This window comes from Mauremys reevesii, linkage group 1 (genome assembly GCF_016161935.1).
Source record: "Mauremys reevesii isolate NIE-2019 linkage group 1, ASM1616193v1, whole genome shotgun sequence".
Taxonomy (NCBI): domain Eukaryota; kingdom Metazoa; phylum Chordata; order Testudines; family Geoemydidae; genus Mauremys; species Mauremys reevesii.
Genome location: NC_052623.1, coordinates 355,099,048 through 355,115,370, shown reverse-complemented (window position 1 = coordinate 355,115,370; position 16,323 = coordinate 355,099,048). Strand labels below are relative to the sequence as shown.

Below are 16,323 nucleotides of genomic sequence, written 5' to 3'. Positions count from 1 at the left end.
ACAATCTATGAAGATCTTTTTGGACCTGGAGGAGACAGATACCAGAGCCCACCAGGTAGTGAACCGACCATCTTCCTTGAGTGCCCTGTCTAGCAGACACACAATGCCTAAAGCCAGCCCAGAGAAGACGGCACTGAGAAAATACTTTAAGCCAACACCTCCAGTATCAAAGTGCAGCACCGAGAGAGGCTTCCTTGAACACAAGGAGAAAGACTCCAGATGGAGCTCAGTATCTTCCCACAAGGAAAGACCACATAAGGGGGGCTGGGGCACATGACTTATGAGGAGAGGCTGAGGGAACTGGGATTGTTTAGTCTGCAGAAGAGAAGAATGAGGGGGGATTTGATAGCAGCCTTCAACTACCTGAAGGGGGTTTCCAAAGAGGAAGGATCTAGACTGTTCTCAGTGGTGGCAGATGACAGAACAAGGAGCAATGGTCTCAAGTTGCAGCGGGGGAGGTCTAGGTTGGATATTAGGAAACACTATTTCTCTAGTAGGGTGGTGAAGCACTGGAATGGGTTCTCTAGGGAGGTGGTGGAATCTCCTTCCTTAGAGGTTTTTAAGGTCAGGCTTGACAAAGCCCTGGCTGGGATGATTTAGTTGGTGTTGGTCCTGCTTTGAGCAGGGGATTGTACTAGATAAGCTCCCGAGGTCTCTTCCAACCCTAATATTCTAGGATTCTATAAGACTTTGGGGGAAAACCACTGAGCCCCAAGAGGTAGTGATGAGGGACCACCTACCACTGATGCACAGAGGAAAAGTTCACTGGCACCAGTGACACAACCTTCAGCATTTATGCCTTCAACAGAATCACTGAGGATGCTCAATGTGCCCCTGGAAGAACTTAGAACTGAGATACTTACCACTATTGAAGCAGACCCCGGTACTGAGAGTTCCTTATACCTCAGTGCTGCCACTAGAGGAGATCTATTCCTCTTCTCCATCACTGAACCGCACGTTCTCGCCTCCTTTGAGCAGAGAATCCTTTCCCCAGAGTTCCCTGGGTAATACAATAGAAAAACCTTGATGGCTCTGTCTCTCCCTGCAGAACTCAGCCACCGTCACATCAAGAATGTCACTGAACTGGCCAATATTAGATAAGCCTGCCATAAATCTATGTCTGGCCTTATTGAACTTGGTGGGATCTGCCTTCGTAAATTTCTAGGACTCAATCTCCATCTCATTCTGGGAAGAGAGAGAGATCATGCTTCCCAGAGGCACTGTTGGCCAGAGCATCAACACTAGGCCTGGGGAAAAAGCAATAACGATGTTCTACCTCACCATGTAAGAACCTTTCATCTTCTTCACCCAATGCAGCAGTGTCATCAGTGCTGTTGTCAGTGCTGGGTGACTTCAAATAATTTCAAGAACTACTTAGGACAATAGCAGAGATGCTAGAAATAGAGACATCTGTCATATAAGAAAAATCTCCTAAAATGTTCAACATACGGACATCTTTGGGCCTGCCAGGATTGCTTGCGCAATGAAGGACTGCTTGATCCCAGTAAAGTCTTGTGGCAAATGCCTGCCTTGATACCTGCCACTCACCCAAGGATAGCAAAGCATTACCAAGTCCCTCAGAAAGGTTTGAGTACTTCTACATCCATCCCAAACCAGGCTCTGTGCATGAGCAATCCAAGTCCAAGAAAAGCACCCCAAAGTACAAAGGCCTAAAGAAGCTTGATCAGTTTTGGAGGAAATTCTGTTCCTCTGCCTTCCTCCCAGTATGGGTGGCAAGCTCAGGCCTTTCTGGTCAAATATAACATTTTAACCTAGGACAGGGTGACACCTTTTCTGTCCCATCTAAGAATAGGGAAGAGCTCACATAAATAGTTAGAAGGTCAATTATGGGCCAAGGCAGCCCTACACTTGGCAATAGACTCTTCAGACACCACGATCTAGGGTCATGACAATGCACAGAGCATCATGGCTTCAGGCATTGGGCATGCCCGGGGAAGTGCATGCCTTAATCAAAGAACTGCCTTCTGAACTCATGGAACCAGTCAACAAGTGGACAGACAAAGCTCTGCACTTCTTAAAGGACTCTAAGGCCATTTTGTGCTCCCTGGGGATCTGCACCCCAGCCCTGTCCCATAAACCATAACATCATCAACCCCAGTCTAGCCAGAGAAACAGATTTTATCACACCAAGCAGCCTCATTATCATGCTAGGCCGAACCCAAATGAGACAGGAGACACCAGCTTTCCTCCTTGGTGACACACCCATTCCCAGATTGCATCAGCAAATTTGTTGAGATTGTCAGGGGCTACAACAGAGCCAGTCCTAAGAGTATGACTAGGGCCTGACCAAATTCACGGCCATGAAAAACGTGTCACGGACCATGAAATCTGGTCGTTTGTGTGCTTTTACCCTATGCTATACAGATTTCACGGCAGGAGATCAGCGTTTCTCAAACTGGGGATCCTGACCCAAAAGGGAGTTGCAGGGGGGTTGCAAGGTTATTTTAGCGGGGTCATGGTATTGCCACCCTTACTTCTGTGCTGCCTTCAGAGCTGGGCAGCCAGAGAGCGGCAGCTATTGGCCAGGTGCACAGCTCTTAAAGCAGTACCCTTCCAGCAACAATGCAGAAGTAAGCGTGGCAATTCCATACCATGCCATCCTTACTTCTGCACTGCTGCTGGCAGCGGCTCTGCCTTCAGAGCTGGACTTCCGGCCAGCAGCCACTGCTCTCCAGCTGCCCAGCTCTGAAGGCAGAGCCGCTGCCAGAGCAGCACAGAAGTAAGGGTAGCAGTACCGCAACCCCCCTTACAATAACCTTGCGACCAGCACACAACTCCTTTTTGGGTCAGGATCTCTACAATTACAACACTGTGAAATTTCAGATTTAAATAGCTGAAATCATTAAATTCATGATTTTTAAAATCCTATGACTATGAAATTGACCTAAATGGACCATGAATTTGGTAGGGCTCTATGCATGACCTTCGGAAGTCACCTCGCCCTTTTCCACTGGGTGTGGTCTGCCATAAGCAAACATGCAGTAACCAATCAGAAATGGTTGCTATAGAATTCTATCATAGAACCAATATTTCACTAATGAGGGATTCCAACAATCGACCTGTTCATTACAGAAGACATGAACTTCTGACTGAACTTCTGCTCCAGAGAGGGCTTCTTACAGATACCTTCCTGCTACAGTGGTCTCAAGGCCCCCTCTATGCCTTTCCACCAATTCCCCTGATACCCAGGATAATATCCAGAATCAGGCTAGACAAGGCCACTCTGAAAGCTCTCTACTGGACAAGGCAAATTTGATTGTTAGACCTATTGCAAATGTCCAGTCAGCCTCCTATCCATCTCCCAGTCCACCCAAACATGATATCTCAGAATCATGGTCAGCTGTTGCACCCAGAGCTGCAGTTGTGGCACCTGACTTCTTGGATGTTGGCTGTTTGAGCGTTACTGATAGGGACTGTTCTTGGCAGGTTCAAGAAATTCTCATACATAGCATTAAGCTCTGTACTAGGATGATCTCCTCCAAACGGAAAAGGCTCCAATCTGGACCGAAGAGAGGTCCTGATACCAAGGATCCTGGAATACATGCTGCTCTCAAAACAAGCTGGACTAACAGTTAGTTCTCTCAAAGTCCACCTTGCAGTAATATCAGCTGCAATGGTATTAAAATTCCTCAGGGGCCTCCTGTTTACTTATTCATATGTTAGAGGCCCAGTTCCCAGATGGGATCTCACCATTGGCCTCTTGAAATTTATGGAGCCTCTTTTTCAAGCTCCTGTTGGATTGCTCGATGCACCACCTTACTCTTAAGACAGTTTTTTGTAGTTGCTGTCACCTCAGCCAGGAAGGTCAGCGAGTCTAAGCCCTTATGGCTGAATCTCCTCACACATTCTTCCATAGAGACAAAGTTGTGTTGAGACCACACCCTAAGTTCATATCTCAAGTGGTCTGAGAATTTCACTTGAATCTATTATTTAACGTGCCAGTCTTCTCCCGAAACAGCACTCAGTGCTAGGGGAGAAGCAGCTACACTCTCCGACTATTTCTATTACTCTATTACCATAACATGACTGAGCCTGTCTCCTCATCTATTTGTGGTTATATCCTGCTCATCAAAAGATGAGCCATCTCATCACAGAGAAACACACGCATGATCCACTCAGATTTTATCTGCTATCAGATAGTTTTCCTTCCAAAAATGAAGGTGCACTCCTTGGAAACATGCCAGTATCTGAGAGCTCTAAGGCATCTCCATGGAGCAGCCCACTGACCTTTGTTAAACATTATGACCGTGTCATGATAGCCAGGTCTGTTGCCAAGTTGAGGAGGGCAGTGCTTCAATCATTATTTGACCAATGCAGTTGGAAGTATTCATTCTCATTCTCCAGGGAGAATACTGCTTGCCAGTCGCTTACAGTGGGATCCACACTGACGTATTCAAAGAACGAATGGATTGTTACCCTACAGTAATTGGTTCTTTGAGATGTGGTCGTTGGGGCAAGTCCCAAAACCCGCTCTCCAGCCCTTCTATTCAGAGTGCTCAGCAACACGGGCTTTGAATTGTGGGGGAACTGAGATAGGGTTGTGACTGCCCCACACCTTATGCCCTTGTACAGAAGCGCGAGGTGGCACAGGGCACATTCCCTTGACAGACTGCTATGCAAAAACTCAGATCTTGCATACATGAGATGCATGTGCACCTAGGGTGGGATCTACACTGACTATAGCATCTTGAAAAATCACAGTTACAGTAGGATAACTAACTTCTTTCCTGTTGTCTTCTCCCACTTTTGGTTTTATGGCCTCTGTCTTGCTGCCCCTACAGTTGGAACATCTTTCCATGCTGTGTATTCAAAATGTCCTTCCTCTCCTGTCCCTCCTGAAAACCCACTCCTCTGAGAAACCACCTATGCTGATCTCCCTGACAATGTCTCAGACCTGAACCATTGTCTCAGTTTCTCTGAATGAGACTACAAAGTTTTGGGGGTAGGGGCTCTATCTTTTTCATACTCTCTAAATAACAGATGGAGAATTCACCTTGTAGTTTGGGGGCAGCCTAGTTACAAGTGGGCTTGATCGTTAATGACTTGAGGCTGTTTTTTCTAATTCTTGGACTCTCTTTCTATTGTTGCAGAAGAGAGGCCCAAACAGCTGAGTGTGGGCTCTTCCCTGCCACACTCAGCACAGGCAAATGCCAAGGGAACTCTCTCTGCCCCCAAGGAAGCAATGAAGATATGGCTAGCTCATTCAGGTGTAGTAGGGTTTTCACCCACGTGTTTGTGCTGGGCTGCCGCGTTCCTTAATACTGTAATCCACTGCTTTGCCCCGTACTGCGTGAACACTCACCCTGCGGCTGGGAGGGTGACCTATTTCTCCCACCATGGCTGTATTTCCTCACAATGGGTTCCTAGGAGGTGCAAAGGAACAACGCATGCTGTGTCCTCCCCATATAAATATTAGCCCAGACTCAGTGTTCACTATACCACTTATACAAACAAGTATGTCTCAATGAAGTCTTAAATCTAACTGTACCCCACATGGTAACACAAGCTTTAAGCTGGCACTAACGCTTAGAATTTCTGCAGTATAGATCTGTGATCTAGTATAGCATTGCACAGCCTTTACAATACTCTTTGAGAGCTAATCAGTATTCTAATGTGAATGTTTGGTATGATTGTCATTTTTTAAAGACTAATATTAGTCTAATTAGTCTGACTAATATTTCTTCAATTTGTGGGTGCTCCAGACCCATAGCTGAAAGAGCTCTGAGTGATTTCCTGTGAGCTCTCCTCCATCTCGTGCACTTAGTCTCTCCCACTACAGCATCAGCAGTTTAATTTGTATTAATAAAACCGTGTGTTTCTGTGCTAATGCAAAGTGCTGGGTTGACAGCCCTGGGGACTGAAGCCCTCTGTTCCCAGGACAGTTGCATTAGCGGTGACTCCCATCAGTGTCCCTCATCCTTGTCCTGGAGAGATGGATTTTAGAGCCAAGAGGAGAGTTTAGTTGACAGGCCCATGGAGTCCTGGCACCTGTGCACAAAATGGGCGGCAGTTATGCTGTTCTTGTGATGTGAACTCCAGTCCCTCTAGGAATGGATCTGAGTGAGACCCTCCAAGTTCATTTCATGTAAAATGCCGAAGAATCATATCAACTTTCAGTCACTACACTATTACTAATACCAAGGGTAATCATTCTGTGTGCTTTTTTTAAAGTGGCAAAGACCTCTCTTGTGTCCAAGTTAATCAAGTGATCATTTTTTAGTTAAGGCTGGGATTGCCAAAAGAACCTGAGGAGTTAGGTTTTGAGCAGAGTACCTAACTCCCTTAAACCCCTTAGAAGATTCCCGGTTGTATAGGTCAGTGATGTGCTACAGGGGTGTCTCATGGGACTACACCTCTACCTCGATGTAATGCTGTCCTCGGGAGTCAAAAAATCTTACCGCGTTATAGGTGAAACTGCCTTATATCAAACTTGCTTTGATCCACCGGAGTGCGCAGCCCCTCCCCTCCCCACCGGAGCACTGCTTTACTGCGTTATATCCGAATTCGTGTTATATCGAGATAGAGGTGTACCTTGTTAAAAATTCAACCACTAAACTGAAGGCTGGGGGGAATTTCCCTGCCTCTAGGGTCTGCTGCTTTCTTGCTGTTGCTAACCAACTCCTAACAAAGGTGACTCAACCCTGAAGCTCCTAAAATACTTCTGAAGAGCCGATTATTTGCCTCTTTATCTCTCCCCACGTCCCACTTTGTTGTACAATTTGAGGATGCTTTCTTGTATCTTTCTTGTATACAAAGCACAAACACCTCCAGCAGTGTATGGTGTAATATGCTTGTTTGCCAAGTGGCTCACTTATTTATAGGCTTGGCAAAATTTGATTTTTTGTTTGTTTGTTTGTAATTCTGATGGATAATATTGATGTTTATTTTTAATCTTTTTATTTTTATCAATTAAAATGTTCACAGTTGCAAAAAGTTAAAGATAATTTTTATCTATTTACATTTTTAAGAGTTGTGGGAAATGGGGGGGATTTGGGGAGGGCAGACAACAATTTAATGACAGTTGACTTTGAGATGTAAAAAATTAAAACTTTATACCTCTTAGAACACATTATCAACATCAAATGTTAAAATATACAAAGGAAATATCCTTAAATCATACTCTAAGTCAGCATTTTTCTTTCTTTCACTTTCTTGACATTTAGATTATCATCGATGGACATATTTTTTATCAGTTTGTGTGTACAGTGAAATTGACGTTTACCATCAATAACCAATAAAAACCTAATACTTCCAAGCCTACTTGTATAAAAATCCAATCCCTGTATTTCACTGGAAGAAAATTCAGAGTTTTTGTCCCATGCAGTGCTTTCAGTGTTGCAGCTGTTTTTATACTTGTGGTGGTCATCTTGTGTGCCCTGTAGATACGCCAAAAGGCTCACAGTACAGTTTCACGGCCAGTCTGCCCAGCTAGCTGTCACAGCAAGTGGGGGAAAGGCAGCTCTTTGCAACTGTATGACCCAGCATTAGTCACAGCAGCAAGGCAGCACAGCCTAGTGGTCTGCATGTGATAATCCTGTCTCCGCCAGTGACTAAGTGGCTTGGTCTTTGGCAAATCATTTAATCTCTCAGTGTCTGTTTTCCCCCTTCTGTAAAATCAGGATAATCCTTACCTGCCTTGCAGTGGTGTTACGAGGATTAGTTAATATTTGTCCAGCGCTTTGAAGCGTTTAAGTGCTAAGTGTTGTTGTTGTGCACGCTACACACATAAATTGGTTATTGAAATAAGATTAAGTTAATAATATATTTAATTAAAGGAGATTTTTTTCTCACGCTGTTTCATAACTTCAGTGGGGTCAAACAGAAAAGGAACAAGATACATTTTCTATTAGCTTGTAATAGGCATCTTTAGGAGGTGCAGGTCTTAGGGAGGATTAATTGGTTAGTGGGGGAAGTGCCCTTTTTTGGAATATACCCTAGTTCCTCTTTTTATCACTGTTTAAAAAGAGTCTGGTGGTGTCAGTAGTCAGATTTTCCTGGATCCAAACCCTAAATCTGAGCATCCTTGAATGTTGGGAAAGTTCAGATCCCCCTCCAGTTCCTGCCAGTTGGGACCATTTCTAGTCTGCAGCTATTTCCCCCTCTCTTGGATAACACTGCCTGGCAACTGCCATTTCTTTGACATCACATCGCTTTGTTTTGCTTACTTGTAAATCACTGAATGGGGGCCCTGACCTAATAAATTTAGGAGAGAGAGAGAGATCCTGCTGACTTCTAGTATCTTTCCAAAATATGTGTATTGGGGAGATCCTGTGCTCAGTAATTTTGTCAAGTGCCACAGGAAAGTAGGGCTCACACATAGCATAACTTCCTCTATGGCTGTTAACAGTAAAGAATGCAGCATGTATGAAAATCTGGTTACTACCTATGTTTTACAGGCTTGGTTACAAAAAGTACATTCAGCCCAAGGAGTAACACCAAGTTATGGTCTTAAAAACCCTTTGCACAGATTAGCTGTTTTCAGGAAAATAATCTTGCATTAACTAGTTAATCCTTCTGCAGTTTTTGATCCCAGCGTTCAGTATTGTATAACTTGCTTTCTTTATTAAAAGATAGGCTTCCAGTTCTTCACCTCCGTGAATGTGTTTTGCCGTCCATGTGCTGTTTGCAGGGTCAGACTTGCCTTTCGCACCCTTGCAGGGGACAGATCCTTTGCAGAGAAATTTCAGTAATGTATAATTCTTAGTAAGCAGATTAGACACAAGCAGGTCTTGGGGAGCCTGGCACGCAGACAGCAGCAGGACTAAGCTTTTTTCCCTAGGGAGTGTTTTAAAGTGCCTGCGGGAGGCTAGAAAAGTCAATTACTAGCACACTGGGTGCTGTGTAAAAGACCATATGCATATTGGCAGTACAGAACGGAGGGTTTTAACTGCTTGGTTGAGATCTACTGACACCTAAATGCTAATGAAAGGTTGTGGGAGTGCTGGAAAGAGGAGTTTGTATCCCTATAACTTGCGTCCTTTGAGTAGCTTCTCAGTAACAAAATCCCACTCTTGGGATATAACTGAGCATGCCATTGAAGCTTGGATCCCTCTGGAAAGTTCTGACTGCTGGAGGGACAGCACACGTGCTTTGGGACATGGAATACTCCATGAGGGGCTGTATAAGGGGGAGCGGACACCCTGTGTCACCTGAGTTCCTCCTCAAACCATCCAAGCTCAGAATACTGGCGGGGGGGGTGGGGGGTGGAATGTGGCTCTCAACTTTCAGTTTAGGTAATTGCTCTTTCTCTTTTTATCAGTACAGATCCCCACTCTTGGGAAACACTGGTGCAGATTCAGTTATATTGTGACAGGTCACCGAAACTGAGACTCTTTTCCACTTGGCTACATCCTAGTTGAAGGTTTTGCACTAAGAACTCTGAGACTCCTTGAAAGAAAGATAAATGTTTTCACAGAAGTTTGGTGAAAACTCCCTCTGCTGAGATTTCGGATCTGGGTGAAGCAGGAGACCTCAGTTATGTTAAAGATCCAGAACCAGTGGAAGAGAAAATGGTGGCTTGATTCCACTGAATTCCCAAACTATCTGGTCCTGTTTGATGTTATCAGTAGAACCGGGTGCCTTGTCTTTTATCTTTCCAATAACACTTGACTCAAGGGGTTTGGGGAAAAGGCATACAGAAGCTGATGGCTTTAATTCAGGGAGAAGTTGCCTATCAGGGAATCACAACTTGTTCCTCCTCGGGAGCACTATTCTGCTTATTTGGAATTCTCTTGTGCTGCAATAAGATCTCTTTGTCGTGTTCCACAGATTAGGGTCTGAGGAAATAGTGAACAAGTCTTGGAGAATGCAGTGCCTTGCATGGTGTCAAGTATCAGAGGGGTAGCCGTGTTAGTCTGGATCTGTAAAAGCAGGAAAGAGTCTTGGAGACTTAGGGTTCCAGAGCTTGAGCCTGAATGTCTACACCCATAACCCTAGTCAACCGACATGGGATAGCTGTGGGTGTTTAATTGCAAAGTAGACATACCCTTAATGCACAGCAAGCCAGGTGTGAGCATACAGTGCACTAGTTTGCCACACACTAAGCAGTCGTGTGGACAAGCTTGTCGTGTGTCTTTAGGGATTGCGTGTGTGTCATGTCGCTTGTTCTGCTGAGTTTGTCTGCCCAGGTATTCTCCTTGTCTGGGAGCTGAATAGTTGGTGATGTGATGTATTGGTGAATGAACTTCCTCTGGACATAGAAGGGTGATTTATATGTGTATTTTTTGTAGTATTGTATTTGTATATGTGGGAGGAATGTCTTTTATGCCAGTCGGATTTATCTGAGTTCCGGCATATGTATGTGCAGTCTGCTTTCTTGTTTTGCTGATAACTGGAGCAGGAGTTGGAGGCTTGAAATAGCCCTTGAACGTAGATGGTTTATTTTCCTCAAGTCCACATTCTTTAGGTTTTTAGCGGTCTCATTTTTAATCTGGCAAAGGAAATAATCAGAATACATGATGCCATCAATCCTAGCAATTGTATGAGTGTTCTGACTTGATGCTGCGGTGGAGAGTGTAACAGTTGTCTGGTCCCAAGTATCTTCTGAAGCCTTGTGGTGGCAGGTAAATCCTTGTAGTTGTGGAGTGTGTGTCTGCTTCAGTGAATCTGATCTTGTAGATGGGAATAAAATGACTTTTCCTGATTTATCCTGCAGCCCAGGGACTGAATTGAGAGTATATTTTTTGAAAGGAGTCTTGAACTTCTTGTAGTGACTATGTCTTTATCAGCTGTCTAGGTATAGAAATACACTGTCACATTCACGTCTTAGCTGTGCTGCTGTATAGCCTGCTGCAACGCAGTTGGTAGATACCAGCCGAGCAGTACGTAGTCCAAAAAGTAGAACTCCACATGGATAGCAAACCTTATTGATGCAGAAACAGTAATACTTCCTGTGTGACAGTTGGATGGATCTTGAGAAATAAGTGTCTTTGAACCTGAGAGCTACAAACCAATCTTGTAGATTTAAAGAGGAAGTAATGGAGACTACGATCATAGTCCAAAACTTAAAGTATCAAGTGAATACCCTAAAATCGAGAATAGAAAGGAGCCCTCCAGGTCAAGTTAGAATAAGAAAAGAACAGGAATAACCACTTCCCACCAGTACTGATTGGGAAGTGTGTTGGTTGCGCTAATCTGCAACAGAGCAGAATTCTCATTTCTGATCCTTTTTTTTTGCAAGAACAATCCCTGAAAGAGGGATGGAAAAAGTGAATAATTTGGAACTATGGAGTGCGATTGTATGGCATAGCCACTTCAAGAGTTTTCCAACATGCACTTGTCTGTGATAATTTTATTCCATGTTTTCAAAAACTGGGAACAGGTGGCCTCTGAAGCGAGGGGGAGACAGGGTTGATGTCCATTACATCCAGATTGACTGGTCTGAGGCTCTCAAGTATACTTCCAAAACTTTTACTTGGTGTTTGAAGGAGGACCTGAAACACAGCATGAAGACACATGCGTCTGACAATAAGACTGAGATCTGTGTTTGCCAGAAGAGAGGAAGACCTTTGGTGTGGTTTTCTCTTGACAGTCCGGAGAAGTCAACAGATCTTGTTTGTGGTATCTAAAGGGAGTCTTCCTTCTGAAGGAGGGTTTTTATATTCCTAGAGTCTTCAAAGTGAACCTTGAATCTCACTTTCTCTAAGGTCTCATTCTTGCAGGCACTAAAAAGCTCCCAACATTCAAAGGGAAGGTCTTCCCTTCTAGGTGATTTGTGTGGAGGGACTAGAACACTTTAGCATGTTGCCCTTCTGGTGGTTATGGCAGTGGCAATAGAACGATTAGGCCCATCAGACGCATCATGCGCAGCCTTGAAAGAGTGCTTAACCGCTGTTTGGCCCTTTGTTTAAATGTCCCCTGCTGCTTCTCACTGCTTTTCTGGAAGGAGACACAACGGGGGACCCAGTCTGTCCCACATATAGAAATCATCTTTCTAGTAATGTCTGATCATTTGTGATGCTCATTTGTAAAGTGGCCTGGCATCTGAGTAGTTCTGTCTGTCTGGCGCCGTTGTCATTTGGGGTTGACTTGTACACTCTCCTTAAGTCTGTTTTCTCATTAGCGCCAGACAACTAGAGAAGATGATTTTGGATGTCAGAAGAAGCATTCAACCCATGTGAGGACACTTGATAGAATTTATACATCTTATAAGAAGTTGGAATGATTGAAAGTGAAATCATCTATAGATCCTTGGCCAGCCCAATGAGATAATCTTTAATAGGCAGTGCAAGTTACTTTGGTTCCAAGATATCAAATAATTTTTGCATTTTTTTTTCTTGGACTGGACAGTTCTACATCCAGTGTGCAGGCAATTCTTGTCAAAAGATCTTGAAAGGATTTAAAGTTCTCTGGAGGGAAACTGTAGAGAATTCCATCAGGGGAGGAGGGCAAACGGTGTGGATCAGGTTCTTGAGACGTCCATATCAGGTATGTCTACATTGCAATAAAAAATCCGTGACACTGAGTCTCAGAGCCCGGGTCAATTGACTCAGGCTCAGTGGGCTAAAAATTGCAGTATAGACATTTGGGCTTGGGCTGAAGCCCAGGCTCTGAGAACAACCCCATTCATGGGGTCTCAGATCCCAGGCTCCAGTCCAAGCCTGAGCATCTACACTACAATTTTTAGCCATGAGCCATGTGAGTCCAGGCCAACCATAGCCTTGCTGCAGGTATTTTACTGCAGTGTAGACATACCCTCTGAGATGTTCTGACCAGCAGAGAGCTCTGTATTAGCTATGAATAGAGCAGATGATGCGGGGAGGTTCCATCGTTCTAGGTTCCAGCTGCTTTGTCTTTGGAATGGAATGTGTTGGTGATGGCTTCCATTTGGTTTCCGGTTCCTGAATGTTGCTTTGACTGTTGATCCTAGGGTTGAGGGGCCCAAGGAGCCTGACATCCTGCAAGGAAACTCGTTCCATAAAGATAAAATGGTATCAAGGGCCCCTTCAGATTATTATGATGAACCGTGCCTGCTATTTAGGCAACCATCATCAAGGTTGGAACCAAGAAGAATTTGGGGTAAGGCTTGGGAAACAGAGCTCTTGGCACAGGTTTCAAACTTCACCTCATATGACAGCAAGATCAGCTCTGAGGGATCAGAAATCTTAGTCTTCGACACTAGTGGAACCCCATGTTTTGCCTTAGTAATTGGGATGAAGGGGAGGGGGGGCTCCTACTGAGTCATCAAAGAAATCTGTCCTTGATGGGACGATCTAGCTGGGTTGTCCTTAGTAAATCTCTTAGGCCAAACAAGGAACTGGGCTCAAAATATTAGCTACCCGCCCGAAGGTTTGTGTGTCATTGGCACCAGCTATAATGATTTCCACACTGTCTTGAATTCTGTCACTGGGTTCAAAGATTTGTTCCTCGGCACTGGGGAACTTAATCTCTTAGGCACCAGATGTTTCTGAGCTCCAGCATCTCTTGCACCAAAGATTTTATGACTTCTATCCCCATTATACCTCTTGAGAGTGAGAATGAGGGAAAAGATGGGTGTCATCTTTCTTCTTCTGTCACTTGGCCCCAAGAACCTGTGGCTCAAAACTGAACCTGGGGTACCATTCAGCCCAACTGAATGTCCAGACCTTGTCAGCACTGAGCATTTCTTGGCATTGGATTTTTGCCTTCTCCTGCATTCAGGAATGACGGGAAGGACCAGATACCAATTCTGACTCCATATCCATCCTTGAAGCCCTCAGTGCTTTATCCATCAGGATTAACCTGAGGCATGACATGGTCTCTTCATGCCTGAGACATAAACCCCGTATAACTGAACAACGCTGGCAACACTCCAGTCTGTGATCCTTGCCTCGTGCATCAGAAAGAGTGGCTCTGAGTGCCAGAAACACAAGAGGGCCATTCTGTATAATAACACTTATTTCTTTATTCATTGAGCTATAGAAAGAGGAGAGGGAGTTCCAACATGCTGCTTCAATAGCTGGAAGAAGCTAAAGGAGCTGAGTGCCATGCCCCATTATCTAGCCTCTCATGAAGTATTCAGAGCTCCAGGCAGTCAGGGCATCTGACTCCACAAGGCTGAGTTTTCCATAGGGTTCTGAGCTTCTATGGAAAATACAGGTGCATCTCTAGAGGGAGGAGGGGTCTGCACTGATAATACTTGAAGGCAAACCAGCAACTTAGGAGGAAAATTGTTTGGATGCAAACGAATAAATAGAACTGGAGTGAGGGAGAGAAGATGAAAAACAAGTAAAGAAAATGTATAAACAATGCAAAGAAGAAACACGTGACACTTTTGTCACCAGGTATTTGTGTATTTATAATTTAAATAGAAAGGTGAAATACTTCTCACTGACTCTTACCAGTCCTTGGAGATTTGGCTAACGGGATTGTGGGATCTGGTACTGATGCAGTGGTTCTCTTTCAGTAACACCAGATCATGTGTTCTTGCTGTAAGACAAAACGTGTTTTTAATAACTGTCAGCATCACAGATTCCCCTGGCATCTGAAAATCTAGCTGGGGCTTTCTGCCTCTTACCACGCTTAGACAAAGGCCCACCAGTTCTGTTGATGCACGAGGCAAAACAGATCAAACTTGCTCTCCAATAGCTGTAAGCGCTGTACAGAGCTAAAGGAAGCAAACTTGTTCATGTCCGTAAAGTGAGCAGCTGAGCCTGATACACAGGGAGTGGAGATGCTGAGTGAGTGTGCCATTTTTAAATGCCTGTTCTTTTGACCATAATTGCACTTTAAAACCCTTGTACATCCAACCACCTTCCTGCCCATTGTTCCAATCTTAAATCTCCTTAACGGGGATTTATCTCCAAATAACATATTCCCATGTCTACACCACAAACTGTGGTTGAAGCAGGTAACATCAGTGTACAACCACTGAAGATAATATATTGCTCATGCGTATTTGGCTGCTTATGTATTCACCAGGAGTACTTGTGTCAATACAAAGTGTGGTGCACCTTGGGTAGGTATCCCAGTGTGCCATGCCCCGCCATCTGGTGCAATGGCTTTTGGGAAATTTTCACAATATGGGAGGTAGAAGTGAGTCGCACAGGAATGTCTGAAAGCTAAGGGTCAAGTTTCCAGCATGCAACTTTCTCCATCCTGTAATGCTGTCCATATTCCATAATTTTCATGCCTTTTATTTAAAATCCCACAAACATGCACGGTACTTTTCGTGTCAGTCATCCTCTGATAAAAGCCTGGGGCCTGCAGAGCCCTGCACTCCTTTCATGAACATTGCAAATACAGGACACACAATTGTCCTGTATTTGCAGACCTCCATGAAGTACCACAACAACAAGGTTCATGACAATTTCTTCAAAGGCAGTTTGCTAAGGCACATAATGAAAAATGTTCAGGGTTGTTGGTGGCATTCATGGAGCAGTTGCAGAGAGTGGAGTGCCACTTCTGGGCCTGAGAAATGAGCACTGACTGGTGGGATCCCATCCTAAAGCAGGTTTGGGACAGTGAGCAGTGGCTGCAGAACTTTTGGATGTGAAAGACTCCATTCCTAGATCTTTGTAATGAGCTTGGCCTAGCCCTCCGGTGCAGGGACACCAGAATGAGAGCTCCACTGACCGTGGAGAAGTGAGTGGTGATCACACGCTGGAAGCTTGCAACTCTGGATTGCTACTGGTCAGTGGGAAATTATTCTGAAGTTGGAAAATCCACAGTGGGGGCCATTGTCATGCAAGTGTGTAGGGCCATTAATTATCTCCTGCTATGCAGGTCTATGACTCTTGTCCTGCACATTGCCAGCGTGAATGGATTTGCAGCAATGGGGTTCCTGAACTGTGGTGGGGTGATAGCACACACATCTCTATTTTGTCACCAGCCCACCTTGAATGAGTACATCAACAGAAAGGGCTACTTTTCTATGGTTTTGCAAGTGTTGGTGGACCACCAGGGACACTGAATCAGTGTAGACTGGTCAGGGAAGGTGCATGACCCTTGCATCTTTAAGAACACAGGATTGTTAAGGAAGATTCAACTACTGGCAGATGCATAATGGCAGTTGAAAGTGCTTTTATTAGATTGAAGGGACCCTGGCATTGATTACTCACTAGATTGGATCTCAGTGAGAAAAATGTCCCAATGGTTATAGCTGCCTGTTGTGTACTGCATAGTATCTGTGAGGCAAAGGGGGAAAAGCTGCTGCCAGGGTGGAGGTGGAACAGCTGTCTGCTGAGTTTAACAGGGCCATTGCAAGAGCTCAGCGTGGAGCTGTGCAGTTGAGGGAGGCTTTGAAAGAGCGCTTTAATGGTCAGCCACAGCAGTGTTCTGTGCTGGAGTGTTTTCTGGGCCTGAAGGTTTGGATGCTCTTAGGAA

The 16,323-nt window shown here is 44.6% G+C and overlaps 1 protein-coding gene across 11 annotated transcripts in view; it reads left to right on the top strand.

Moving 5' to 3' along the window:
- The window catches only part of AHCYL2 (adenosylhomocysteinase like 2), a 202,836-nt gene that overhangs the window by 144,142 nt on the left and 42,371 nt on the right, over positions 1-16,323 (top strand). For 8 of the 11 annotated variants that reach the window (XM_039519911.1, XM_039519916.1, XM_039519910.1 and 5 more), the window contains exon 3: positions 5,112-5,228. The exons of 2 other annotated variants lie outside the window; for them this stretch is intronic. In XM_039519911.1, coding sequence (XP_039375845.1) covers positions 5,112-5,228 — 117 coding nt within the window. Of the gene's footprint in view, positions 1-5,111; positions 5,229-12,834; positions 13,039-16,323 lie in introns of those variants that run through there. One more of the 11 variants, XM_039519920.1, reaches the window with a different exon arrangement.